Source organism: Bactrocera tryoni, chromosome 1 (assembly GCF_016617805.1).
Source record: "Bactrocera tryoni isolate S06 chromosome 1, CSIRO_BtryS06_freeze2, whole genome shotgun sequence".
Taxonomy (NCBI): domain Eukaryota; kingdom Metazoa; phylum Arthropoda; class Insecta; order Diptera; family Tephritidae; genus Bactrocera; species Bactrocera tryoni.
Window position 1 is genome coordinate 2,490,617 of NC_052499.1, and position 25,686 is coordinate 2,516,302.

The window sequence follows — 25,686 nt, forward strand, 5'->3', positions numbered from 1 at the left end:
TTAATTCAAAATATAGTCCGAGATATACCAAAAGGTTATAAAACATGTTTGTCAAACATTTATTACCGGCAAGGTGCTATTATTTTGACCACAGCTGTTCGATACGGCGTACGTAATTAATGTAGGCATTGGCATTGGCATTGGCTGAAATGAAATATGTCGATAAAAAGGCAACATTTGATATTCAATATAAGGAATAATGGAAACAACAAAGCAATTAACCGTGTTTTGCTTATTATATATTAATTATATACATATGTATATTATAACTAAGTATATACTTATATACAAGTGCATTTTTCGTGTCGGCCGATCACATGTGAATTTCATTTTTAATTTCCATCGTACAATTTGCGTTAGCAAAAATTTTTTTTGTAAATGGAACTTACTCTCAATGCGAGTTTTTAATTATACAATAAAAGAATTGCTGAATCAGCCTCTTATAAATTCCGTCATCTAATACATTTTTAAAGCGCTCATGTGCGTACAAGCGCATAGATATAATCTTCTATTATTTAAGGAAGCACATGACATCCCCTTAGTCATCCGAAAAATATTCTAATATCGAGCGAGTCTTACATGTAGTACATATTTAATGTGGCAAGAGGGGAGATGTAGATGAAAAATATGTCAACAATTAGTTTAAATTAGTTTTGCAATGCACAAATCCAACCCTGAACTAATCAACTTTTAAGGTTATATCATTTATAGAATTATAAAATAAATTATAAGAAAGCTCTCTAAATTAAGGTTTAAATATGAGCAATATGTTACAATGATTTGCTATATTTTTGTTTATAATTTTAGCAAAATCTTTTTCTAAATACATTTTTTCGTTACAGTAAAAAATCACTTATTAACTATTGAAATTTGTCAGTATCCACAGCCGTTCATACTTCGTCTAAGTAAGTACTGTGGTACCTTTTCCAGACCCTGCCTCAGTATCGGAGGCAGACCCATAAAGCAAAGGTTTGTCATATAAAGAATCCCAAGCTTTCATTTTCGGCGCTTCGGGTATTTGGATAACTTGCAGCGTCTGACTAATATTCAGCCCAAAGTCAGGATTTGTTTTTTCAATTGGTAGCCATACATTTGGCGCAATCTCGGGGCAATTCGGATTTCCCCATTTAGCGAAGCTGGTCCATATGCCGATCATGCGTTGTATGGTAGCATATTCAGGCGTATTCTCCTCCAGTTTTTTGGATTCCTTCAAATAGAATAGATAGGAGAGATCATCGCCATGCGCAGCGCCCTTCACACATTCATCGCCGCAGAAACGTAAGCGATGATGATTAAATGTAGGCGAATCGAAGTCGAATCGGTAGAGGTAAGTATTGGCTGTAGCATACTTCGTACGCGCAAGCGCGATGCGATGCACACCGTGCCAGAACATTTTATGCGAACAAAGCTGAAAGCAAAATGTGAATGTTTAATTTTGTATTATTTGACTTTGCAGCATTACTCACATGTAAAAAATCAAAGGTGGGATCTGGTTTATCCTGTTTGGAAACTACTTCGTCTTTTTCCTTACCAAAGTAGAGATTTAGAATGCGTGTGCTCAATTCTTGAATCCGACTGCTCTCGTAAATATCTTTTAACTCTGCTAATACCAATAATTCCGGCTCTTTTTTCACTAGATCTACAATTTTTGGAAACTTTTTCACATGCTGATACATTATTAAACCTTCAAATGATGTGCCCCCCATGAGGAATGGTATGCCATTTCCCCAAGCCGACTTCAGCAGATTAATTGGCTCGGTTGGCAATACGCAATGTTCTGACTCATAGGGTTCAACTGTCGGTGTAAATGTTAGCCAGTGGAACGATCGATTTTCCTCCTCGCTATGCAGCGAATGATCGACCAATTTGCCTGCATCCAAATTTTGCAAAAACTCCAATACTGGCTTGTCTTTGGCCTCGCCTTTATAACCATGATACGCAGCTAGTCGATAGCCCATATTTTGTGGCATGCTAGCCCAGTAGCTCAGTGCTGAACCGGACATTATGACCGCTTGTTGAAATAGGCCACGCGCCTGATCACTCAAGGACAAAATGTGTGCACATGTGGCGCCGGCGCTCTCGCCAAAAACGGTAATATTATTACAATTACCATTAAAATAGTAAATGTTTTTCTTTATCCACTTGAGCGCCAGCAGTTGATCCTTGATAGCAGCATTGCCAGGAACATCAAGACTGCGGTCATTCAAGCTAAGGAAACCTAGAAGAAATGAAGAAATGTTTGAAAATTATTTCTCTGTGATACAAGAAAGAAAAAGACTTTTCATCAATATTGCAAAAGGTTTCATCACAGAAATCTTGCACAAAGGAGCTATTTCCACATACGGTGAGTAATCATCTTTGCAGAAGTCACATACTTCAAATCGTCACACGTGACCGTTACTATCGTTGTTATTTAAGACAATATTGTTGTAACTGAAATTGATGTTTGTAACAGAACACCAGCAAAAAAGCAGGGTAATCTATTACTCTTTGATCTCTCTGAAACTTTTTAGGTGCGATTTGATGCCAAAGTCCAGGAAACTAAGGCGAAGCTAAACTTTTAGCCCCTATTGCATCTAAAGTTTTTGCTGAGAGCTTGTGAACCATACAATTACTGAATTGTCAAGCTAACAATATATTCAATAAACAAAACTTACCCAGCGAACAGAGACGATAATTTAATGAAACAAATAAAACATCTTCACGCATCAGATAATCGGGTCCGTGATGCTCGCGCGCTGCACGACCGGTCTGAAAGCCACCACCATATAACCAAACCATGACCGGCATCTGCTTGGTAGCATCTATCTGCAGTTTCAAAAGTGTACATTGTCAATTTCGTTCCAAAGCGCAACTATTGTCAATACTCACATGCTTGGTGAAGACATTCAGATAAAGGCAATCTTCGCTGCCTTCTATTTCGCCGGTTTTCTGGTTCTTTTGTACCGGTTTGGGTGGACTCTGCGTGGCGTCTAATATATCGGACCAATTTCCAAATGGTTGCGGTGCACGAAAACGTAATTCGCCGACCGGCGGCTTGGCATACGGTATACCCTCAAAGCTATAGTAGGTTTCACCGTAGACTGCCTGGCGCTTGGCGCCGCGTATGCGTCCTTGCGGTAACTGCAGTTCCACAGTTTCTAAAATGCCAGAGCTTTGCGGTGCATAAAGGGAAATAAAAAAATATATATATTTTTTTTTTCAATCTAATTTTGTGCCTATCTTTTTTGAAACTTACTTAGTTGCCATTTTCCGAATGTATGTTCGAAGAATTGTAACCGAAATTCTTTGGGTGCCCCGCTGAAATCGAGATAACATATTTCTTATTAGTAATATTTAAATTTTTTTTGAATTTATTCGGTTTATTTGTGTAAATAATTTCGAATTGTTTTTGAATATTAAAAAATATAACAAATCTAAGTGTGCAGTTACATGTCAAGTGTACGCCGAGCGAGAATATAGTGTCGTTATAGCAACTGCAGTGTATCTTAAATACTAAACACTCAAGCGTACGCATCGCATAAGAATATCTAATCAATACTTCTTGTTTTTGCATTATCAACCAGCTGATAGAGAGCAGTTCGAAATGTAAATAAATATGTTTGCACGCACTGTTGTTCGTATGATATATGTATGTACATATTAACAAATGCTATGCTAGTCTGTCTTGCACTGTTATCATTTATACAGAGTGTCACACACAACTGCTTCTGCAGTGAATTGTTTTATTTTAGCTGAGAAGAATTATGATGAGTCAAATTCATATTTACCTTTGCTCTTTTTCATTGGAAATTTTTACAGTTTTCAGAACGCCCTGATTTTTCTCTTAGAATAAGTAAGTATAACAAATCCCATAAACTAGATCTTAGTGATCTAGAATTATATATTTGATAGCCTTCTTAAACTTAAAAACTAGCACTTAAAAAATATACCACACGCTGAATTTGAGACTAACACCGAAAATGGCTTAGCAAATCACTTGTAACATTCGCGTACCTCAGCTAAACATGCGAAAAAATGTGCTCAATATGTGTGTAATGTATTATGTATTTATTACCGTTTGCAGTTTAAGAAAAGGGAGCCGCATATGATAACCCAAAAATTGTTAAGTGTCTGCAAATGACTAAATTCAAATGTTATTGAAAACTCACTAGTTCCAAAGTTTACAACAAACAATTTCTATATACATATGCATGCATATACATATACTCAAAAGCTTGCAAAAGCTCTTGTTGAATGTTTACCAGTAAAATGTGCTCACAAAAGCTGCCCATTCAATTTGTGAAAATCACAAATAAATCAATAACTAACTTAAAAGAGGGCAAACAGCATATTCTTATTTTCTTTAATGCAATATATCATCTCTATATGTTACAGTGGTGGCAAGTGAATAAGTATAGCGAAAAAATATATTAAAATATTTAAAGGACGCTGTTGATATTTATGACGGCTGTTACTAGATTTTTACCATTTTATAATGAATGGACTTACTCCATCCTTTTGGATCTGATTTATTTCTTTTAAAATTTTAATCCTGCCATTTCTTACTATTTTTTTCATTAAATTAATTGAATGGTTAAATTAATTAATTATGATAATCTGCTCATTATAATAAAGTGCCTTGTTTCTTAGGTCTGCTTGTCTTATGTTTTCTTCCATTTCCTTCACCTAACTGGTTAGCTCTTTCGGATGTATAATATGTAAAATTGTATTCACTTCGTTAACGATCTCTACTTCGTCGAGTTGGATCATGGTGTATCCTGCTTCTTCAACTATTGGTGATACTTGTTGGAATGCTATAGGCATTCTCATGGCGATCATCAGAAACGCTAAAATCCACATGGTCTGAAAATGTTTTGACTCATGGAGTAACACTTTCACATACATCGCCATTATGTACTATTGTGATTAACCTATCATCTTCCTCTTCCATACCTACTCTATCTAATTTAAGTGTCCTTTTTATGTTTGCTACATAATGATGTGTCTTAATCTTTTATAATAATTTCATATTTTTTATTGACTCAGTCTTCTCAGTTCTTCGTAGTTGTCTCTGTAGCTATTTCTTTCGTGTATTATGAGTTGTTTCTTCCGGTCTATTGTGTTTTTGAAAATGGTTGGATTTATACAATTGTTTGCATTATTGGGTGTGCAATAGTTACCTATATCTTCAATTCCTGTTAGTTTTTCCAACAATGTTGAGTGCAGTCTCTCAATGGCTGCATTACCTGTATGGAAATTTGGCTTTGTTAAGTGTATTTCGACTCCTTTAAGAACTGACTCAACTGTTCGGCCCTGAATTCGTTTTCCATGATGATGTTTTTTGTTTCCCAAATTTTGTGAAATGTTCAATTATGATGACCTTCTTTCCTCTCCAATTTCTGTCAGTTATATTGTATGCTACTGCAAATTTTGTTAGTTTATCAATTACTGTGACAAATTACTGCTTTTGAAAACGAAAAATGTCCACATGTGTTATTTTATTTTTATCTGCAGGTGTCTTTGCTAGTCTAAACTGCTGCTTTATCGGTTTCCCGTCATATTTAATTTGCTTACATTTTTCGCAATTACCTATAATCAGCTATAGATTTTCGCTTAATTTTGGATAACATATTTTATCCTTAAGTATATTGTAAGTCTCGTTCATTCCGCTATGCATTGGCTCATTACTATGGTAAAGTGAAATTTGTTTATACTGGTCTTCTTCTTGTAGAATTTCTGTTGCTCTTTTTGTACATTTTATGAATTGTAACTGCTTAGAAGTAATAGTTAAATTTTGTGATAATCGGCCTTTTCCACTTCAGAAAAAATACCCACTTTGCCTCTGTCAATAAGTCTTTGGAAAGTATTTTTAAATATGTTCTCCGTGTAGATAGGGTTAATCTCGATTACTTTCCTACCATGTATTCTTTGGACTTCAGTTTGAGGACATATGATTTGGGTCTTACATTTGTTGACAATTTCTCCTTTTATGAAGAAATGTTTTAACAGTTCCTCTTCTGCGGAATGTATTGTGCCTGACATTTCTAAATGAAATTCTTTATCACTGCTTTCGTAGATTTTTGGCAAGTTTAAATTATTTTGCCCTTTCTCATATTCAATTTCATAATTGGACTTTTGCAATATCCTTTTTTTCAATAAAATTTGATGGCAACCTTTGGCTAGATCAAGAGTGCTAAAGTACTTCGCTTTCCCCAACTTGTCAAGATTCCATCAATGTTTGGCAATGGATATTTATCATCGATAGTTATTTGATTTAGTCTACGACAATCGAGTACTAACCGAAATTATTTTTCGTCTTGAAATTATTGAATATAACATCGTTTTATAGTAGAAGATCGTACGGTTTTTCAAAGTCTTTTTTAAACCATCTCATCCTAGGGTTGTGAGGGTATTTATATTCTAGTGGGCATGGTGACAAAAACTACATATATGTAGATATGTATATGTGACCTGGTCTACGAAAAGGAAGGTAACGTGCGAAAACTAGTTTTCTGGGAAAAGCTTTTAAAAATAATCGTCAGTTTCTCGTTATCTCATTAATTGTTCTCCTTTTTTTGACACCTAAGCCCCCTTTCCGTAGACCAGGTCACATATATGTATTTAATTCGAACAATATTCGAACAGCAGAGTAGAGTTGTAGAGACTTGACAAGTTAAACAAATTTAATTATATTTAAATACTTTTTTATATATGTACATAGATGATTGAACATTACAAATTGAACTGAAGTAAGATTATTTTATGTAAGAGTTTTAAATTAATAAATATAATTAATAAACACTGAAAAGGGGACTCAACCGAGATGTCAGCGTATGTGAGCAGTACCTGTTGTTGTCTTTTTTTACCTTCGGCTGCGCCAGTTACAGTTTATACTCTGATCCGGATTTCTAGTTCAATGTTCCCATATAGATTCAAATGGCAATCACCGATCCATACGATTCGCTAATTCGTTCGAACATATATACACAAACACATACATATGTATATGTACATATGTATGTAGGAATATTCACTGAGGCAAATAGGCACAAGTAATTGCTTTGGAATCAAGAATCAGACTGACTCTGCTATCAGATCAGCAACTCAAGTCTGCTCCAATGTGTGTGTGTATGGCACATTCCAACAAACTCAAAATATGCCGAGTCTGCGGTTTTGGTCACGTACTGGTGGATCATGCGATATGGTGCACAACTGCATGCCGTCATTTGATGTAACCTGTTTAACAATTGTAGTTGTGCTCGTTCACTTTATGTAAGATTTGTCAGAAGGATTCCCATAACCCTTACATAACCCAGTTTGTGCAAAAATTGAAACAGAACGACCATCAAGGACGATGTGTTAATGCCATACAGCCAACGAAAAAATCAATTTAATGATGGAAATTTTTGGTGAGCGTCGAAGTCTTGGGGCGTGGCCTCCAAGATGGGGCGATTTCATACAGCTGGACATAAATTGTTTAACATATAGGATATTCGGGTAAAATTTTCACTGTGGTTTTGCGAACACTCTAATATATTTATCATTTTTTAAGCGTTATGCTTTGCTCAATAATTCCATGGACGAATTTAACGTGTAAATCTTAAATATACCTTGGTAGACAAACATTTGCATCACCGATAGCAACTATGTCAGAAGTCAGATAATGAAACCACATGCAAAACTGTCGGAATTGAATTAGTTACATACCAAACTACAGAAATTTTGAGGAAATTGTAACGATTTAGACATATCGTTTGACAAAAAAAATATACCTCATTCGTTAGCAGCACTCCAGTGTTTTCATAACTACACTCAAAACCACATCTCATCGGTCAAGATTTTCCGTTTTCAAATCGTATCTGAATGAGTGTATTATTTAAAAGTGTCAGTATGTCCACCTTACTATTCGTTATTAATCGAACCTTACCTCACATAGAGGAAAATTTTGGTTTTGAAAAACAAAGAATACTTGTATATCGGCTTTATGAAGCTGTGCATGATACTGAAGAGATTAATAATTGTGTATGTAGCAAAATTACTAAAAATAAGTTACTATAACTAAAATTATATGCCAAACCTTAAAACACGGTGAAAAACGAATTTATTGAACTTTTCAGATTTAATTAAGATTAATTAGTAATAATGATAACACAGGGGGCCATACGTATTATAGTATAAATTCATTTTCGAACTGAGTATTCAATATAGTTGCTCTCTGTAAGTGAATAACTCATCTAGTGCGTGTAATTTAACAGTCTCCGGTAGCTCCATCATTTTCAAATCATAGCTAATATTCAAAGCCATATTCGGCTCAGAATCTTTTAGTGGTGTCCAACAAACTGGTTTGATTTCATCGCAATTAGGATCAGAGTTAGCGGCAAAAGCAGTTAGCATAGCAATTAGTCTTCGAATAGTCTTATATTCTGCCGAATCCAAGCCAACTTTCCAAGAGTCATTGGAGAAAAATGTGTACGATAAATCATCAGCATGAGACACACCACGCACCGGATCATTGCCACAATATTTAGCGCGATATAGATTAAAATCGGGCGAGTCAAAATCGAAACGATAAACATACGTGGGTTGGCTAGCATATGCCGAGCGTGCCAAAACAGTACGATGGATATCGTGTAAGAATATTTTGTAGCCATAAATCTGAAAAGTTGTTGACAAACAAGAAAGTATTAGAAATGCGATAAATTTGTGGGTAAAGGTCGTTTTGCTAAACTTACATCCAGAAATTTGAATACTGAACGATCACTTGGCGTTTTGGCGCCAAAAAACAATTTTAATAATTTTTCACCCATTGCTTGCAGCTCTTCCGGTGTATGCGCAGCCTTAGCATCCTCCGGCAAAATACGCTCTGGATCATTAATAAGTGTACGCATTATATGCGGAAACATTTTGAGACGCTGATACATATAGAGTCCTTCGAAGGAATTTGCACCAATAATCATCGGTATACGATTACTCCATGTATTTTTCAGCAGCTCAAATGGCCGTTGCGACAATATACAATTCTCACTAACATACGGTTCAATAACTGGTCCAAAAGCAAACATGTATAATTTTCTGCGTTCCTCTTCGTGGAGCAAAGAATGTTTCACCAATTTGTCCGGCTCTAATTGCTGCAGAAAGCTCAAAACTTCTGCATCATTATTGTCACCATTAAAGCCGTGAAATTTCGCCAATCTGTAGGCCATATCAGTTTGTGGCATATTTACCCAGTAACATAGCGCACTTCCCGACATAAGTATGACGCGTTGAAAGATATCTTTTGACTGTGCACTAAGCGTAATCGCATGAGCGCTGGCAGCGCCGGCACTTTCACCAAAAAGCGTTATATTATCGGGATCACCATTGAAGTGACAAATGTACTGTTTCACCCATTTGAGTGCAAGCAGTTGGTCTTTCAGCGCAGCATTTCCCGGCACTTGTAGCGCTGGATCGGCGAGACTAAGAAAACCTTTGCCAAAACATTAAATTTCTTCTTCTTATTTATTGGATGGCAAGTTTGCGGCAACTCACCCAAAGAACAGAGTCGATAATTGAACGTAACCAATACCACTTGCTCACTCATAAAATAGTCCGGACTGTAAACATTCGTTGTGGCTTCCCCTGTATAGAATGCGCCGCCGTAAATAAATACCAACACCGGCAGAGGTTGTTCTGATTGCAGCTACATATTGCAGAATGCATTAGAAATTAAATAATGCACATTTTTATTGCACCATTTAAACTGTAAGTATGCGCTAATTGGCGAACCCACCTCTTTTGTATAAACATTTAAATATAGGCAATCCTCCGAGCCCTCCACACCGCCTGTGCGCGAATTCTTTTGCAACGGCTTGCTAGCGCATTGCGTACAATCCTTGACTCCGCTCCAAGGCTCGATCGGCTGCGGCGCCTTGAAGCGCAACTCTCCTAAGGGCGGCTTCGCATAGGGTATACCCTCAAAACTGTAGTAATCATGCGCGTAAACGGTCTGGCAGTGTTTTCCTTGGATCACACCCAGTGGCAGTGCGATTTGTGGAATTTCGCTAATAAAAAATTTTGTGTGCAATTAATTTTCCTCTTCATTTAATGAAAATTATTTAGCCTTGTGCATACATATATTCTTCTTAATCTGTCACACGCGTTTGTAAACTTACGTTGAACTCATCAGCTTTTGCTTTTAGTCTGGGGCTATGTAAACAATTATATTTATTAGTACGTATTCAGTTACTTGGCGGATCACTGCCCTCCCAACATGTAGAACCGACTGACTTCGCCGCTTGCTCAAAAACAACTGAAAATATATTCCGATATTAAGTCAGTTGTGCGATTAGATTGCGTAGGTTGTTGCATAATTTTAAATAAATAGCAAATAGTTCGTAGTGACGGGAAAATGACGAATATCGTCGGTTTCGGTCGAAGAGAAATTTATGCGGTGCTTGACTCTATTTTGTTAAAGCCTCACAGTCTACGACCTCAAACTTTCTTTACATAAGGCAGATGCGATCAAAATGGTTACCCAAACGGATTTAATTTTAGACAAATTATTCATAAGTAAAGAATGCAGCAATTTATATGAAGGTTTATACTAAATATTTAAAACTGACAGCTGCAGGAAACATTGTCCAGTCTATGCATAAACACATATATAGACTATTTATTCATAAGCCCTTGTCCGACTTTATTTAATCAGAATCGGAAGTAATTTCAATGTGAAATGTGGAGGTTATTTCTCCGACATAAAGCAGTATATTTTGGTAAGGAATAAACCTAGTAAGTTTGTACGGTTAGACCACAGTGGACTGGGTGTGTTGAAGTTGCGAAGCTGTACTGTTTCAGTTCTTGGTGCAATAAAACATTGATTTCTTTTAACACCGTCAATTTTAGTTTTAAAAGAGTATTAGACAATATTGTTTTCGGTGCAGACCCATCCAAACGATTTTCAACACCTTAGGTATTTTGTATATGTATAATGGTTTTCTTATCGGCCGTTGTACGTGCCTTATTCGAAATATATACTAGCATTCATCATGGAGCATTCCATTGACCGCCTTGAGTGCTCACAATTGAACATTATTGATAACCTTTGTACTAAGTGTTGAGAGTTTACAGTTATTTCAAAGTAATTAATTAGTAATGCAAAGGTCATCACTTTTAATATTCAGGAAAAAAATAATTAGCTGCTAATTGACTTTGTAAGTCACTAAAAGAGGTGAGAAAATGTTTTTATTTGAAGTGCACATTACTACAAAAAAAATTACTTCGTTGTGCATTTATAAATGCATACAAGGAGGAAATGTTTAGTCATATGCATATCAAGAGGAACACCCGGTTTACATGTAATTTGAGAAATATATTTAAAGTCGGGTAAAAAAGAAAATATTTTGTACATTACCTCTCCCAACCACTAAAATGGTATATAGGTACATATGTACTATGAACCAAATAGAAGTGGTTTGGGGACGTTTTGTGTCCAACTATACTGTTATGTAATTTAAATGAACTGAAGAGACAAATAAGGCCTAAATTGAACCGCCTTGAACGACGGTCCACTGTGACACCTAAAGCTCCTAAACATTGATCATAGAGACGCTCTTGTGTAAGTCCATATAGCGCTTTGAGCTTGTCACAAATTTGTTGAGGCGGCTAATATCTGTTTCGGCTATTTCTACTGGTTCGCCAAAATATGACTGCCGAGATGTTTCTACCTCGTCTTACTCCATACAACTTTGACAATTTACCTTTGACAAAAGTTTTAGTTTTAACGCATGTAAAAAGGTATACATCGTCGAAAAACTCAAACTCGATTCGGTATCAGTTTTGTCAAGTTTTTCAGTGAGGAATATAAAAACTAATTGAAAATCACTCGGCTTCAGATACTATTTATGAAAGTTAACGACTTTTGGGACTTTTATAATTATATATCCTTTTGAGTATGAGTGTTGCATTAGTTAAGGGTAAAATATTCAAACTATTGGCCCATTGCAACTGCAAACGTAGTCTAAAATAATGAAACATTGCATTACAGTAATGAGTACAGCAATCGTATTTAAAGTCATGGAATTTTAAAATTTCTCTTTTATACAATATATTTGGCTATTTTCGTCTGTATACAAATAATGACCCGAAGGTGAGTAGAAGTTTGCGAGCACAACAACATGTGCATAGTAAAATGAATTTTAAGCTGTATTTTAAAAAGGAATTTGCATTTCGTTTGGAAATTGTTTAAATACTTTTCGATTAAGAATTTGACATAAAATTATTTTGTGTTGGTTCACGTTTTAATTTCCCTAATGAAGTCGTTATCTTATCGGTCAGTGTTCCAAAATACAGTAGATGCCTTCTACAATTGCAGCACTTTCATATCACACATATAAAGTTAAATATTTACATGAGATACACACCTAAGTTCTACCAATGGTGAAAGCGACCTTGAGTGGAATTTCACAAATCACTTTCCTAAATTACTGAATTGTTATAATAATGGCGTGTGATAAAGAAATGTGAGCATTATTGCGATGGAATAGTTAAAATTATCTTTATCAGTCTATGGTATGAAAAATTCGGGCTTACTCGTATTTAGAGAAATTTGCCGCATATAATGCGTATGCGGACGGATTTGGTTAAAGAAATGTTGCAACGGGTAACGCCTCACATCCATTGTTTTCTGATACAAAGTGCCAAAATGCCTTGCGAACAGTCGTTGAAACAGGAAATACTCTCAGGCGGCGTCTCTAAGCAGAGTTTGAGGAACAGGAAATAGATATATTTCAGATCCATGAAACACAACTGTATAAGTAAAAAGTAATCGAAGGAGTCCATATTTGCGACAATATTACAAAAATTTCGTAGATTTGCGATGTTGGAAAGAGGTGACATGGTGATCAATCCACCCAAATCTCCAGATATTCTCACTTATATTCTTACTGACTTTCTTTAGTGGCGTGTCATGTAATGAGCAAAATACAGACAGCTAATTCGGTTGATTAATGTTATGTTCAATAATAGTTCAGAAAATATATAATTAATTGTCTTAATTGTCCATCCTAAAAAGTACCTGTGCTTTTTTGACAGTTTGTTAAGCAATTGTATCGGTATGTAAGTAATTTATGATACGCTACCTTCAATTAACATTTTTAAATAATATTTCACTGAGATATAAAATAAGTTTTAATATTCTAAGACATTTTCGGGCAGATATGAAGATCCATAAAAATGAAAGCATTTACTACTGGCTCAGGATAGAGCTATCAACCTGTCCTCCAGTATGTGTATGTATGTATAACATTTTCACTAGATTGTAGGTAATGGATCGCCCCAATTATAATCTTCTACTTTGTGGGCGCCACACAATTGCTCTGGGCTCTTATATAACTTCGCCCACGCTTCCAACTTGTCTACTTCTGGAATCGTTTTGAATTCCAAGTGTTGACCAATATTAACTCCCCGCAGATTGTAATACTTCGTTACGGCGTCCCAAATAATCGGATCCGTTGTTTGCGAATCGGGATCACCAGTAGTGGCATATGTCGTCCACATACTTATCATACGCTTTATGGTTTTATATTCGGCCGAGTTTGGATACAACTTTCGTGCATCGCGTGCATGGAATAAATAGCACAGGTCATCGCCATGGGATGCACCGCGAACCTTTTCATCTGAGTATCGCCTGCGATTTGGATTGAAATCTGGTGAGTCGAAGCCAAAACGATACAGAAAAGTGGGGGCCAGCGCAAAGCTTAAGCGCGCCAAAATAGTACGATGGAAGTCGTGCCAAAAGATTTTATAGCTATAAATCTGAAACAATTATAAATTAATAATTCATAGACGTGAGCTATGAAATCAGCCTGCACTTACATCTAAATAATGAAGTAGCGAGTGATCATTCGGCTCTTTCTCGCCGAAATGCAATTTCAATAGTTGTTCGCCCATTCGCTTATTTTCTTTTGTAGTATTTGAGTTGTAAACGTCTTCTGGCAGTATTAATGCCGGTTCGTTGTATAGAAGTTTCATAATATCAGGATTCCTCTTGAGTGTACTGTACATAAAGAGACCTTCAAATGAGGTGCCACCGATCATCATTGAGATTTTATTGCTCCATGCATTCTTCAGCATATTAAATGGGCGCTCCGGTATAATGCAACCCTCTTCTATATATGGTTCAACAATCGGACCGAATGGAAACATGTAGGATTTACGCTGTTCGTCTTTGTTCAATAAAGAGTGCACAACCAGTTTTGCAGGGTCTAGCTTATTTAGAAATTGCAAAACGCTGGCATCGATATTGTCGCCATTATATCCATGGAATTTCGCCAAACGGTAGGCCATATTTGTTTGCGGCATATTAACCCAATAATTTAGAGCACAACCAGACATGGCAATAGCACGTTTGAAGAGATCACGGGCTTGCTCAGAGAGCATCAGCAAGTGGGTTGAAGCAGCACCGGCGCTTGAGCCAAAAACCGTAACATTCTTAGGATCGCCATTGAAATGCGATATGTACTGCTTAACCCACTTGAGTGCCAATACTTGGTCCTTGAGACCAGCATTTCCAGGTATACTCAGTGAGGGATCGGCGAGACTGAGAAAGCCTGTTAATTAATTAGACTAAAGGAGAATGATTGCAGAAAAAATATAAGCACGTACCTAAAGCACATAGTCGATAATTAAAGGTAACAAGCACCACATCTTCATTCATAAAGTAGTCGGGACCCAAAGTTTCTCTTCTGGCGCCGCCTGCACGAAAAGACCCGCCGGGTATAAATACCAGAACAGGCAGTGGTTTTTCCGAATTTAGCTGTTTCAAAATATTTAAAAATTATTTGCTTTAAGCTCAAGCATTAATTAACTTACGCGTTTTGCATAGACATTTAGGTAAAGACAATCTTCGGACCCTTCTATGCTCTCATTGACTGGATTTAACTGTAACGGCTTGCTAGCGCATTTCGTACAGTCCTTAACGCCTTTCCATGGTTCGACCTGCGCTGGCGCACGGAAACGCAACTCGCCTAATGGTGGTTGCGCATAAGGTATACCCTCGAAACTAAAAAATTTCTGATCGTAGATAGTTTTGGATTCTCGCCCCTTAATTCCGCCCAATGGTAAGGAGATAATGCATTCTCCATCCTTCTGTGCACTGCAAATAAGTTCCAGCTGTATTAAAATATTTTCCATTGTTGACATTGTCTTTGTTGTTTACTTACTTTTGACTCATTACGCTTTCGGCTTATATTCGTTCTATGTTTTTTAGCTTATCACCAAATTTGTCTCGTTTCCTCTCTGGCATTAGAGTTCCGTCACGGCACAACTGATTTTTATTGCTCAGTAAATTACTTGTATAACTCAAAATTTATTAATCTATACACATTCTATTATAGAAAATCATTAATATTATGCCTTTATTTGCAATTTCTAAAATTATCTTAAATAGTGTCTGTCAAAACAAAATGTATGCAAACAAAACCAAAAAATTTCTTTGTTGTAATGGCAACTGTCACCCAAAGTACTGAATGACTTAAAAAAGACTAGCTGCTGTGCGAGAAATGAGAAAAGAAAACAGTGGGGAAACAAAATAACATACACGCACATATCCATATGCTTAATAGATATAGAGACTGCTTAGCGCTAGTGAGAAAATCACTATCTAAGCTTTTCATTGATCGTGAGCACGTTGACCCTCAGCTATCTGTGCACTACTATACTTGTTCATTTCATTGAGAGCATAGATACTTTATAATGTGCTATGTGCTCACAGTGAGTGTAATTACTCACACTGCGCAAGAGACTCAGAGGCCCAAAGGTGGGCGAATGAAGCAAGTGTAAAAATGGCTCTCCGACAATAAGCAAGAAACACAACCAAGCTGAATGAATACATACAAGTATGTACATATGTAAGTAATAAGACTACTCATTTCCGTCGATCTCGAGATATCTCGAAAATTTCGGGATTATATGACTTTAAACTCTTGAACAAGCAAAGTTGGTTTAAGCTCCGATAGATTCAGAGAAGTCAAAAAGCGCTGGATTCCAAATTTAAGCAGGCTTTCTAAACACAACTGATTAAATGGTAAGACGATACTCTGGATCTACACCAGCCACAAAAATTATCAAAAATGTCATTACGGAAGAAAACAACATTCGCTTAACTTTAATTATATATAATAATTTTCAGATTTTATTACAGTTATATAATTTTCTTTATTGTAATAATGGCTAATTAAATTGTATCTACTTGATCTCTTTTGGACCCAACATTAACATTCAAAATAGCTTCACACCCGCCTCTTTGTAGTATTCATCATAAATCTTACATATTTCCGATTCGGGCCAATCCACAAAACTAATTTCGTTGGAGATATTCAAACATTTGTGTTCGCCAAATGCCGCCAGCGGTTCCCAAACAGTTGGCTTAATGGAGCCTACATTAGGGTCGGAAGTGCCGGCGAATGTTGTAAATAAATCCAACATATATTCTATGGTACGGAACTCAGCAGAGTCACGTGCCAACTTAAACGATTCTGGCATGTAAAATATATAGGAGAGATCATCGACGTGCGCTACGCCTCGCACATTTCGACCACACTTTTTAATGCGATACAAATTGAAATCCGGCGAGTCAAAGTCGAAGCGATAGAGATACGTTGGTGCTATCGCACGCTGAAGACGGGCACACATATAGCGGTGCATGGGATGGTAATAAGAGCCATACGATGCTAACTGCGTGATGAAATATATGATAAATGGACTTATCTCGAACAATGCGCAAATATGTTGGTACTTACTTTTATCAGGCTTAGCGCATTCTCTTTATTCATTACTTCATTGCCTATATGCAATTTGATTAACTTCTTTGCTAGCGCTTTTTGCGTTAGCAAATCGCATTTTCGAATTATTTCGCTGGAGAGCACGTATTCTGGATGCAAATTAAGCATATCGTAGAGCTCCGGAGTAGTTGTGTAGAACTTGTAACTCAAGAGTGATTCCAAAGAGGTGCCACCCAACATTAACGGCATTCTATGGGACCAAGCCGTTATTTCAGCAAACGCCTCGAATGGATCTTTAGTAATTATTGCATCCACTGTGTTGGCATTTTCTATTGTCGGAAAGAATAGATAGGTTAAATTTCGATCTTTTTCTTCTTTAGTTAGGAAATCAACGTTGGTTAATTTCTTCGCTTCAAGTCCATGCAGATACTTTAATATGCTTTCGTTGTCTTCGGAACCTTCATAACCAACATGTTTGGCGAAACGGAGCTGTAAATTGGGTATTTCGCGAATGTGTATAACTGTGCCGGACATGAGTATGGCTTTGTGAAATAGCCTCTCGCATTGCGGTGCCATCATAAGTATATGAGTGGCGGCACCACCCGCGCTGTGTCCAAAGAGCGTAATATTGTCTGGATCGCCATTGAAATTGTGATAATTTATTTTAAGCCATTTTAATGCTGCTACAATATCTTTGAGTCCGGCATTTCCGGAAACCTGCAGTTCAAGTTCTGGGAAACTGAGGAAACCTGAGCAAAAGTAAAAGCGAACATAGTTTTTATACACAAACTGATATATGAACTGAAAAAGTAAATTCTTAGACATTCGGGAATTTGTTCGTTGGTATTCAAAAATTTTGCTCAACATACCCAGCGCTCCCACACGATGTCCAATTGTTACGAATATCACATCTCTCATCATGAAGTAGTCTGGTCCCCAGTTAAGACGAGACGCACTGCCAGTTGTGAAACCACCACCATGTATATAAACCATAACAGGCAGTGGTTTTTCCGACTTAAGCTAAAATTTTGCAAATGTGAATAAACACGATTGCATATTACAAACTTATACTTCTGGCACGTAGAATATATAGGAAAGATCATCAACGAGCTCTACGCCTCCTACATTCCGATCTTCTGCTTACCTTCTTGGCATAAATATTCAGATATAGACAATCTTCGGAACCCTCAATGGTATCGGTATAACGATTATATTGTATGCATTAAGTGCGATTTCAGTGCAATCGCGCACACACTCCCAATGATCAACTGACTGTGGTGACTTGAAACGGAGTTCTCCCAACGGCGGCTTGGCGTAGGGTATACCATCGAAACAATAATACTGATCGCCATAAACGGTATCACGCAATTGCCCACGCACTTGTCCATGTGTTGTGGAAATTATCGGTTGTTTCGTATTTTCGTCAAAACTGTCGATAGATCAAATATGTTGAAATAGTAACTTTGATGAGAGCAAAGAGGCAACTTACTGTGCAGCCATGCTGTGTATTTTCAACTGGTCGCTGCAGGAGGCAAATTACGATTAACTTATGCAAGTTGCCAAATACATTTCAGATAATTTAAATGGTTTACTTTGTCTACCAACTTACAAGGTTAAAGGGGCCGTGACAAGATGCTTATCAGAGCTTTTTGATTACTTATTCACAAATTAAGTCAGTGGTTATCTGAAGTGTACTACATATATGAGCTAAGCGAAGCGGTTAAGACGGGGAGCGGTGTAATACTTTTTCTCGCAATAAAATCCGTTATCAGAACAGTCTTCATTTGGGTAACGTTATTGAAACACGAACCCCAACTATTGTATACGCCACGTATTTACCATATAGCACCATCAAGATGTCAACTAGGTATACATTGACCTTAAAAAATTCAGTCGATTGTGGCTCACCCGGAAATGTTCATCTCTATGAAAGATTGAAAGATCAAATTTTTCGTTGTCTGTGCTTTTGCTAGCTCTTTCCCAAATCAAACATCAAATATTGGTTTCCACGTTTGTTACTAGCTATAAACCGAAACCTCATAGCACTTGCTGTAACTTAATACTCAACTTACAATTATTAATTAATATTAAATGGATAAAAAGAAATATTTATTTATTATATTTTCAAGTTCACACATTTATATTTCAAAGTTTAATTAGAACAAATTTTTAACATGTCAGGTTCATAATAACCAAAAGTTTCTTAAAATATTTATTTATGTAAAAAAAAAAAACAAAAAAACTGATAAATTGCTGCCAAACATGTGCACACACAGTAAAACTTGGTGTCAACTAAAAAATTTTTATACCCGCCTCCTTATAATATTGATCCCTCAAAACGCACTTCTCTTCTTCTGGCCATTTGATAAAGCTCATTTTATCGCTAATATTAAGACAATAACGAGTATCTGCTGTCAGTGGTTCCCAAACTAAACTCCTTAGCTTTTCACAATTCGGATCCGAATAGAGAGCAAAGGCTGTAATCCAATCTATCATGCATTCAATCATCTTAAACTCCTTCGTATCACGCTGCAGCTTGAATGAGTCTGGCATAAAGAAAATATAGGAAAGCTCATCTACATGGCCTACGCCACGCACTTCACGACCGCAATGCTTTATCCGATACAAGTTGAACTGAGGTGAGTCAAAGTCGAAGCGATAAAGATAGGTAGGTGCTTTAGCATTAGGTATTCGTGTTTTGAGATAGCGATGCATTGGATGGTACATCAAATCATAAGACGATAACTGTAACGGAAAATATAAAAATATATATTAAACAAGTAAAGAAGGAGAAGAGAAATACTTTAAGGCGTGAAACCAATTATATAGAGAAAAGTCAGCTGGAATTTCGAAAATCCAGATATTAGTTACAAGGGGCTAGGCCAAGTTTTCGCTCAAATTGATCTGTTTTCAAAGATATATAGTACTGTTATGAATAAATCACGCTCTTTTATTTTCATTGCGCTAACTCACATATTGGTCGATATATGCAGTACAAAGCCACTCGGAAGTTAGACAATTTTTTTATTAGGTATATGGTGGCTAAGCGAAGTATGGGTCCGATTTAACCAATTTTTGACATCCAGACATACCATTATAAAGGAAGGATTATCCCTTAATTTCAGTGATATAAATCATGGATTGACCGAAATTTTCGGTCAAAAGTCAACTATAGGTACTGGGGTCTAAATATTCGGTTCACACTGTGGTATCAAAATGTAAAGAGAATGCCATGTCCTAAATTTTGTCGAAATCGTTTGGTCGGGTCCCGAGATATGGGATTTTACCAAAAAGTGGGCGGTGCCACGCCCAGCGTCCAAATTTTCACACCACTTCCCATAAAACTTTCTCATATCATCTCGGTGGTGAAATTTAATGCCTCTGGCATATTTAGCTATTGATTAATTGCGCTTTTGTAGTTTTTGACAGTACCGTTATATGTGGAGTGTGTGGGGTTATCTTCTGATTTCATCTGTTTTCACAATGTAGATAGAAGTTCTTGTACAATTAATATTGAGCAAATTTAGTTATTGTGGCTTAAGTGTTTATGTTTTCGGTTAATGGCGATTTGTAGGCGTGGCAGTGATCCGATTACGCCCATCTACGAACCTTAACTTTTCTTTACCAAGGAATCTACGTACCAAGTTTCATCAATATATCTCAATTTTTACTCAACACGGACGGACGAACGGACGGACAGACGAACAGTCAACCGGATTTCAACTTTGATCGTCATACTGATCATTTATATATACCTAGTCCTATACCTATATCGCTTAGTTTTAGTGATACGCATAACCGTTATGTGAACAAAACTATATTACTCTGTAGCAACTGGTTGCAAGGGTATAATAAATATAATTTGTTTATACATAAGATGGAGTTTACAAAGAATTATAAGCGAAATTAAAGTAGTGCGATTGCCAAATTGCAACAAATATTTCTTAATTTTGCCCAAAAAACATTTTCAACCCTTACAAAGCGATAATATGAGAAATTTCCAATTTAGAAATTAATTTACTTACATGCATAAGATCAAACGAGTGCTCAATATCCAATTCCTTCGCACCTAAATGCATGTGTATAAGCTTCTTAGCGAGTTGTTGTTGTGTGTGCCCATCACATTTCTCTCTGGCTTCATATGGGAGCAAGTACTCAGGATGCTTTCTGAGAGTTTCATATAGTTCAGGTTTCTTGGTGAAATAGTTGTAATGCAAAAGACCCTCAAATGAGTTGCCACCTAACACCAGCGGCATACTGTGACACCAAGATTGCTTATTGGCATACATATCAAGTAGGTCCTTGGTCAGTATAGCATCTGACGCGGACTCATTTTCGAGCGTATGAGAGAATACGAAAGGAGGGCATTGCTTCAGTTCTTCTGGTGTCCAAATTTGAAGATTGCAAAGGCGCTCTGCTGGCAATGCGCTGAGATAGGCAAGTATATCGTGGTTATTCTCTTTGCCCTTATATCCCAAGTGTTTGGCGAAGCGATATTCTAGTTGGGGAATGCGGCGTAAGTGCATTTGCATGCCGGACATTAGTATGACTTTGTGGAAGAGATTTTCACATTGCGGCACATACATGAGCTTTTGTGCTGCATAGCTGCCCGAGCTATGTCCGATCAGTGTTATATTATCGGGATCGCCGTTGAAGTACTGACAATTTTTCTTTATCCACTGCAATGCCATGACGATGTCTTTGAGGCCGGCATTACCGGGCACTTGAAGTTCGGGTTCCGGGAAACTGAGGAAGCCTAAGTGGTTTGAGGTGGAAAACTCGTTATCTTATTCTGTTCTTCTGAATTTGTTATTAAGTACTTTTTCCTTCAAGGCTTTTCTTTAATCCAGACTTTTTTGAATTTTCATATATTTCGTCACTTACCTAAGGCACCTAAGCGATATCCAATACTTATAAGTATTACATCTTTCATCATAAAGTAATCGGGACCCCAGCTATTTCGCGAGGCATCTCCGGTTGTGAAAGCTCCACCAATCAAATAAACTAAGACCGGTAAGGGCTTTGTAGAACGTAGCTAGATTTAAGTGACATTCAAATGAATATTATTTTATTATATTTGAAATATTGCCAAGATCACCTTCTTCGTAAATATATTTAAATACAAGCAATCCTCACTGCCCTCAATCGCGCCATTGGAACGATTGCTTTGCATACATTTGGGCGAACATATGGTACAGTCCCGTACGCCAAGCCAAGGCTCGACAGGCTGTGGTGATTTGAAGCGTAATTTACCAAGTGGTGGCTTCGCATAAGGTATGCCATCGAAACTGTAATAGGTGTCACCGTAGATGCCTTCACGCAGTTGACCTCTTAACTTGCCACTTGCGGTGGACACTATTGGCTCCAGAATTCTAAAAAGTTAATTTAATTAATTGCCGATATGTGATCTGTAAGAATTTACTCCCGGCTGTCGTGCGACTTACTGCGAATCCATAATTTGGGCAACTGTCTTCTGCGGTGTAACAACTGCAGCTGCACCTGTGCCATTCCGTAGAAACGGTACTTGATTTTTGTATATGTTTTGTGATATGGCAATTTAAGTATATTTTATTTACATAACATGCCCTTGTTTGAGCACAATAAGATCTCCACGTGGTTTATAAAGATAATAATAAACTGTTGACTAAAGTACTTGCTTTCTCAATTTAATAAAAACATTTATCACCATAAATTTGTAGACGTAATACAAATGTTATCTGTGGTACAACAAAAGCTATTTCTGAAGTGGACAGAGCTAAGTTATCGTGATGAGGACTTAGTATAACCAATTATGACTCGAGATCAAGGTGTGATTTAACACTTTGAAAACAAACCTAAAGCCAAACCTTTTTGCGGTTATGTTTAGTTGAAAAAATATTCTCAACCATTTACATATCTACGTGTTTTATATTTGCAAATTCTACATGTTAAAATTTAAATACTTTTGATGTGCAATTTAAAAAATACTTTGTCAGCACCGTCTTTACTCTTCCGCCACTTCATACAGACTATCCCACACTTGTAGTTTATGTATTTCCGGCAACTCGATCACTTCTAAATCCTCACTTACATTTAGGCAATGCAGCTTGCCATCAGCTTGCAGCGGCATCCATTTGTTACCGCCGAGATTATCACAATTCGGATCAGAGTTTGCGGCAAACGAAGTCCAAATATCTATTTTCCGTTGGATTGTACGAAATTCAGCCGTGTCTTTGTCCAGCTTCCAAGCAAAATCGCCAAAGAACAAGTACGAGTGATCATCGACATGTGAAACGCCGCGTACTTCTTTACCACAATAGCGGATGCGCTGGTGATTAAAGTCGGGAGAGTCGAAATCGAAGCGGTAAAGGTAGGTGGGAGCGCGTGCATGTCGCAACCGCGCCTTGACGGTGCGCAATATGGGATGCCAGAATACTTTATACGAGGCGTACTATAAATAAATGGAGAGAGTTTCGAGCTAAAATAGTAATTATATACCGCTACTCAGAGTAGTCACCTCGCAGTAGTTGAGTATATGTTCCATCTGCAATTCCCTCTCGGCAAAATGTGTTTCGCGCAATTTCGCTGCCAATTCTCTTTGCGTTTGTATGTCATGCTTTTGTTTCAACTCCAATGGCAACATATGTTGTTGGTTTTCGTTTAACTCGTGCAAAAGGAACGGTGCCATATGGACGCGCGCAAACATGAGAAGACCCTCAAAAGATGTACCACTAATTATAACGGGTATATCATTGCCCCAAGCATCGGCAAACAGAGCAATCGGTTGCTTCGGTATAATACATGTCTCTGTTAAATACGGTTCAATTACTGGGCCAAATGCGAAAAAGCAATCATCCAACTTCTCCTCTTTGGTAAGCAAGTTGTGACGTAACAGATCGGCAGCGGGTAATTGTTGCAGGTATTCGAGTACATCGTGATCATTGTCATCGCCAGTGTAGCCATTAGCTTGTGCTAAACGTTTTGGTAAGGCCTTCAGCGGCGACAGCGCCCATGGGCAGAGTACGGTGCCAGACATAAGTATAGCTTTTTGAAAGAGTCCTTTCGCCAGCGGTGACAGCATCATAAAGTGTGTGGACGCAGAGCCGGCGCTCTCACCGAAAAGAGTTATGTTATTCGAATCGCCATTGAAATTTTTGATGTTTGCTTTAACCCACTGTAAGCCAAGAAGTTGGTCTTTCAGACCCGCATTGCCCGGGGTGCCAACTATGGGATCGTGCAAGCTAAGAAAACCTGTAAATATGACAATAAAGTGTTTCAAAACTCCATTATAAGGTTTAAGGAGGATAAATAACTATTTGATAAAACAGAAGACGAGATCACAAAATTTCAAATGTGTATGGATATCATTTATGCGAACAATCAGAAAAAACTGAAGAAGCAATAAAATTAATTGACATGTTCAATTGCTTTTTCCGCTGTAACTAGATATTTCAAACAAAAGCTCACTGAATTAAGTATAGTACATATGTATCTTTATATGTGCACACGCCTTTTTAATTACAACTTACCTAATGGGCCCAGCCGGTAGGCAATTGTGACTAGAATGACATCCTTCATCATCAAATAATCGGGGCCATGCAGATCACGTGTCGGATCGCCTATTTCAAAGCCACCACCGTAAAGAAAGACCATGACAGGCAGCGAATTTTCTGATTTTAGCTGTTTAAATATAAAAAAATATTGCGTTTTCAGAAAAGCTCTTGGATGGCTAGTATTGTTCTTGAGCTTTTTCTAAGCATACAAATTGTAAAATTGCAAAAGTTATTTTCGAAGTACTAGTTCATAAGCTTAAGAAATGGTTACGGGAAAGAAATTAGGCGAGAATGAAAGGGTAGTCCAAGAGACTGAAGCGCATTTTAAAGCGGATAATCGATCTTACTGCAAATACGGTACTAGAAAGTAGGAGAATCGCTAGGGTTCTGAAGCCGATGCGTATATCGTAAATCCAAGCATTTGAAAATAATTTTGAAAGGTAAATTAAATCTGGCTTGTGTCTTAAAATAAATCATGAAGCAAACTCTGCACCACAATCGAGCTTTATCACACAAGTCCAGTAATATCAGTCCAGTTGTGTCAGTCTCTTGACAACCATAGTGAAACAGCTAGTCGACATATGAAATATTTTGGTGGATAGTCGTTGTTTTGCGGATAATGCTTCAACGTTTCGTAACCCTAAACCATAAGTAGAAGATATATAACGGGGCATTATTTAAAGCCTGTATATGTCCTTCTTTTTTATTATGTTGTTTTGTTGATGAAAATCATCGCATATAATAATTTAAAGATCGTTATATTGTTATTATTGTTTTTTGTTTGAAATTAAGTGGAGTCACAAGTTTGTTAGTTTGAAATTGCACAATCTTAAGCTTCAATAACACTCCAACCAACTACCTTATCAACCACTTACCTGCTTCGCATATATATTCAGATACAAACAGTCCTCGTCACCTTCGATTTCGTTTGTGCGAGCATTTTTCTGCAACGGTTTTTCGGCTTTTTGCGTACAATCCAACACACCTTGCCACGGTGTCGCGGCTAGAGGCGCCTTAAAGCGTAATGCACCCAGTGGGGGCTGCGCAAAGGGTATGCGCTCAAAGCTGTAGTAGTTGTCATCGTAAACGGACGTATTGCGTTTACCTTTGACGGTGCCAAGCGTTGTTTCCGCCAGCACTTCTGCATTTGCTGAGCTAAATTTGATATACGAAACATACATATGTATATACAAATATTATGATATTACATTTCTCCAACAAAAATAAAACGCTTTGCCACTTCACATACTTGCCCGTCATAGCTGCACCGAGAATAAACGAAAATTCCCCTTTGTCGAAGTAAACTTTTTTAATTGATTACGTTTTGATATATTTAGTACTACACGTAATTATTATCTACTACGCTTATATATACATATGTATATATATATATATATATAGTATATATATATATA

General features: G+C 37.1%; 5 protein-coding genes across 11 annotated transcripts; all 5 read right to left on the reverse strand.

Moving 5' to 3' along the window:
- Positions 1–217: 217 nt before the first annotated feature.
- On the reverse strand, positions 218–7,015 carry LOC120770270 (esterase B1-like). 7 transcript variants are annotated; one of them, XM_040097605.1, is made up of 6 exons: positions 6,849–7,015; positions 3,239–3,300; positions 2,872–3,154; positions 2,658–2,808; positions 1,467–2,218; positions 218–1,408 (listed from the first exon to the last, which is right to left on the reverse strand). In XM_040097605.1, the coding sequence occupies exons 2-6, from the start codon at positions 3,247–3,249 to the stop codon at positions 902–904; spliced, it is 1,704 nt and encodes a 567-aa protein (XP_039953539.1). In that variant the 5' UTR covers positions 3,250–3,300; positions 6,849–7,015; the 3' UTR covers positions 218–901. The 7 variants fall into 7 exon arrangements, with proteins under 7 accessions (XP_039953539.1, XP_039953558.1, XP_039953564.1 ...); XM_040097624.1 differs by having other exon boundaries at positions 6,829–7,015; XM_040097630.1 differs by lacking the exon at positions 6,849–7,015 and adding an exon at positions 5,163–5,403.
- Positions 7,016–8,063: 1,048 nt separating this feature from the next.
- On the reverse strand, positions 8,064–18,427 carry LOC120782408. The gene is given in 14 exon segments (XM_040114655.1): positions 8,064–8,637; positions 8,715–9,448; positions 9,511–9,661; positions 9,752–10,022; positions 13,361–13,773; positions 13,834–14,567; positions 14,623–14,773; positions 14,830–15,112; positions 16,241–16,692; positions 16,758–17,488; positions 17,609–17,759; positions 17,884–17,963; positions 17,966–18,168; positions 18,229–18,427. Coding segments are annotated over 14 exon segments (4,821 nt in total). The 5' UTR covers positions 18,240–18,427; the 3' UTR covers positions 8,064–8,181.
- Positions 12,954–15,468, reverse strand: LOC120770300 (esterase B1-like). Its single transcript, XM_040097669.1, has 5 exons — positions 15,180–15,468; positions 14,830–15,112; positions 14,623–14,773; positions 13,834–14,567; positions 12,954–13,773 (listed from the first exon to the last, which is right to left on the reverse strand). The coding sequence occupies exons 1-5, from the start codon at positions 15,188–15,190 to the stop codon at positions 13,270–13,272; spliced, it is 1,683 nt and encodes a 560-aa protein (XP_039953603.1). The 5' UTR covers positions 15,191–15,468; the 3' UTR covers positions 12,954–13,269.
- Positions 18,428–18,860: 433 nt separating the features above from the next.
- LOC120770315 (esterase B1-like) lies at positions 18,861–22,299 on the reverse strand. The gene is made up of 5 exons (XM_040097695.1): positions 22,184–22,299; positions 21,838–22,111; positions 21,624–21,774; positions 20,765–21,495; positions 18,861–19,484 (listed from the first exon to the last, which is right to left on the reverse strand). The coding sequence occupies exons 1-5, from the start codon at positions 22,192–22,194 to the stop codon at positions 19,032–19,034; spliced, it is 1,620 nt and encodes a 539-aa protein (XP_039953629.1). The 5' UTR covers positions 22,195–22,299; the 3' UTR covers positions 18,861–19,031.
- Positions 22,300–22,384: 85 nt separating this feature from the next.
- Positions 22,385–25,628, reverse strand: LOC120770307 (esterase B1-like). Its single transcript, XM_040097681.1, has 5 exons — positions 25,521–25,628; positions 25,147–25,426; positions 24,248–24,398; positions 23,236–23,969; positions 22,385–23,169 (listed from the first exon to the last, which is right to left on the reverse strand). The coding sequence occupies exons 1-5, from the start codon at positions 25,529–25,531 to the stop codon at positions 22,723–22,725; spliced, it is 1,623 nt and encodes a 540-aa protein (XP_039953615.1). The 5' UTR covers positions 25,532–25,628; the 3' UTR covers positions 22,385–22,722.
- Positions 25,629–25,686: the final 58 nt, after the last annotated feature.

Bases quoted from the DNA above. Each gene is read 5' to 3' on its own strand.
- LOC120770270 (XM_040097587.1), bottom strand. From the start codon at position 4,087: ATGCGGCTCCCTTTTCTTAAACTGCAAACG. The intron at 2,809-2,871 runs GTGAGTATTGAC...TTGAAACTGCAG, and splicing joins TGAATGTCTTCACCAAGCAT to ATAGATGCTACCAAGCAGAT. The intron at 1,409-1,466 runs GTGAGTAATGCT...TTTTGCTTTCAG, and splicing joins CCACCTTTGATTTTTTACAT to CTTTGTTCGCATAAAATGTT.
- LOC120770307 (XM_040097681.1), bottom strand. The intron at 23,970-24,247 runs GTAAGTTGTAAT...TCATATTTACAG, and splicing joins CTACCGGCTGGGCCCATTAG to GTTTTCTTAGCTTGCACGAT. The intron at 23,170-23,235 runs GTGACTACTCTG...ATTTATTTATAG, and splicing joins ATATACTCAACTACTGCGAG to TACGCCTCGTATAAAGTATT.
- LOC120770300 (XM_040097669.1), bottom strand. The intron at 14,774-14,829 runs GTAAGTTAATTA...ATTTTGAAACAG, and splicing joins TAAATGTCTATGCAAAACGC to CTAAATTCGGAAAAACCACT. The intron at 14,568-14,622 runs GTACGTGCTTAT...ATTAATTAACAG, and splicing joins TTATCGACTATGTGCTTTAG to GCTTTCTCAGTCTCGCCGAT.
- LOC120770315 (XM_040097695.1), bottom strand. The intron at 21,775-21,837 runs GTGATCTTGGCA...ACTTAAATCTAG, and splicing joins TAAATATATTTACGAAGAAG to CTACGTTCTACAAAGCCCTT. The intron at 21,496-21,623 runs GTAAGTGACGAA...CAAACCACTTAG, and splicing joins ATATCGCTTAGGTGCCTTAG to GCTTCCTCAGTTTCCCGGAA.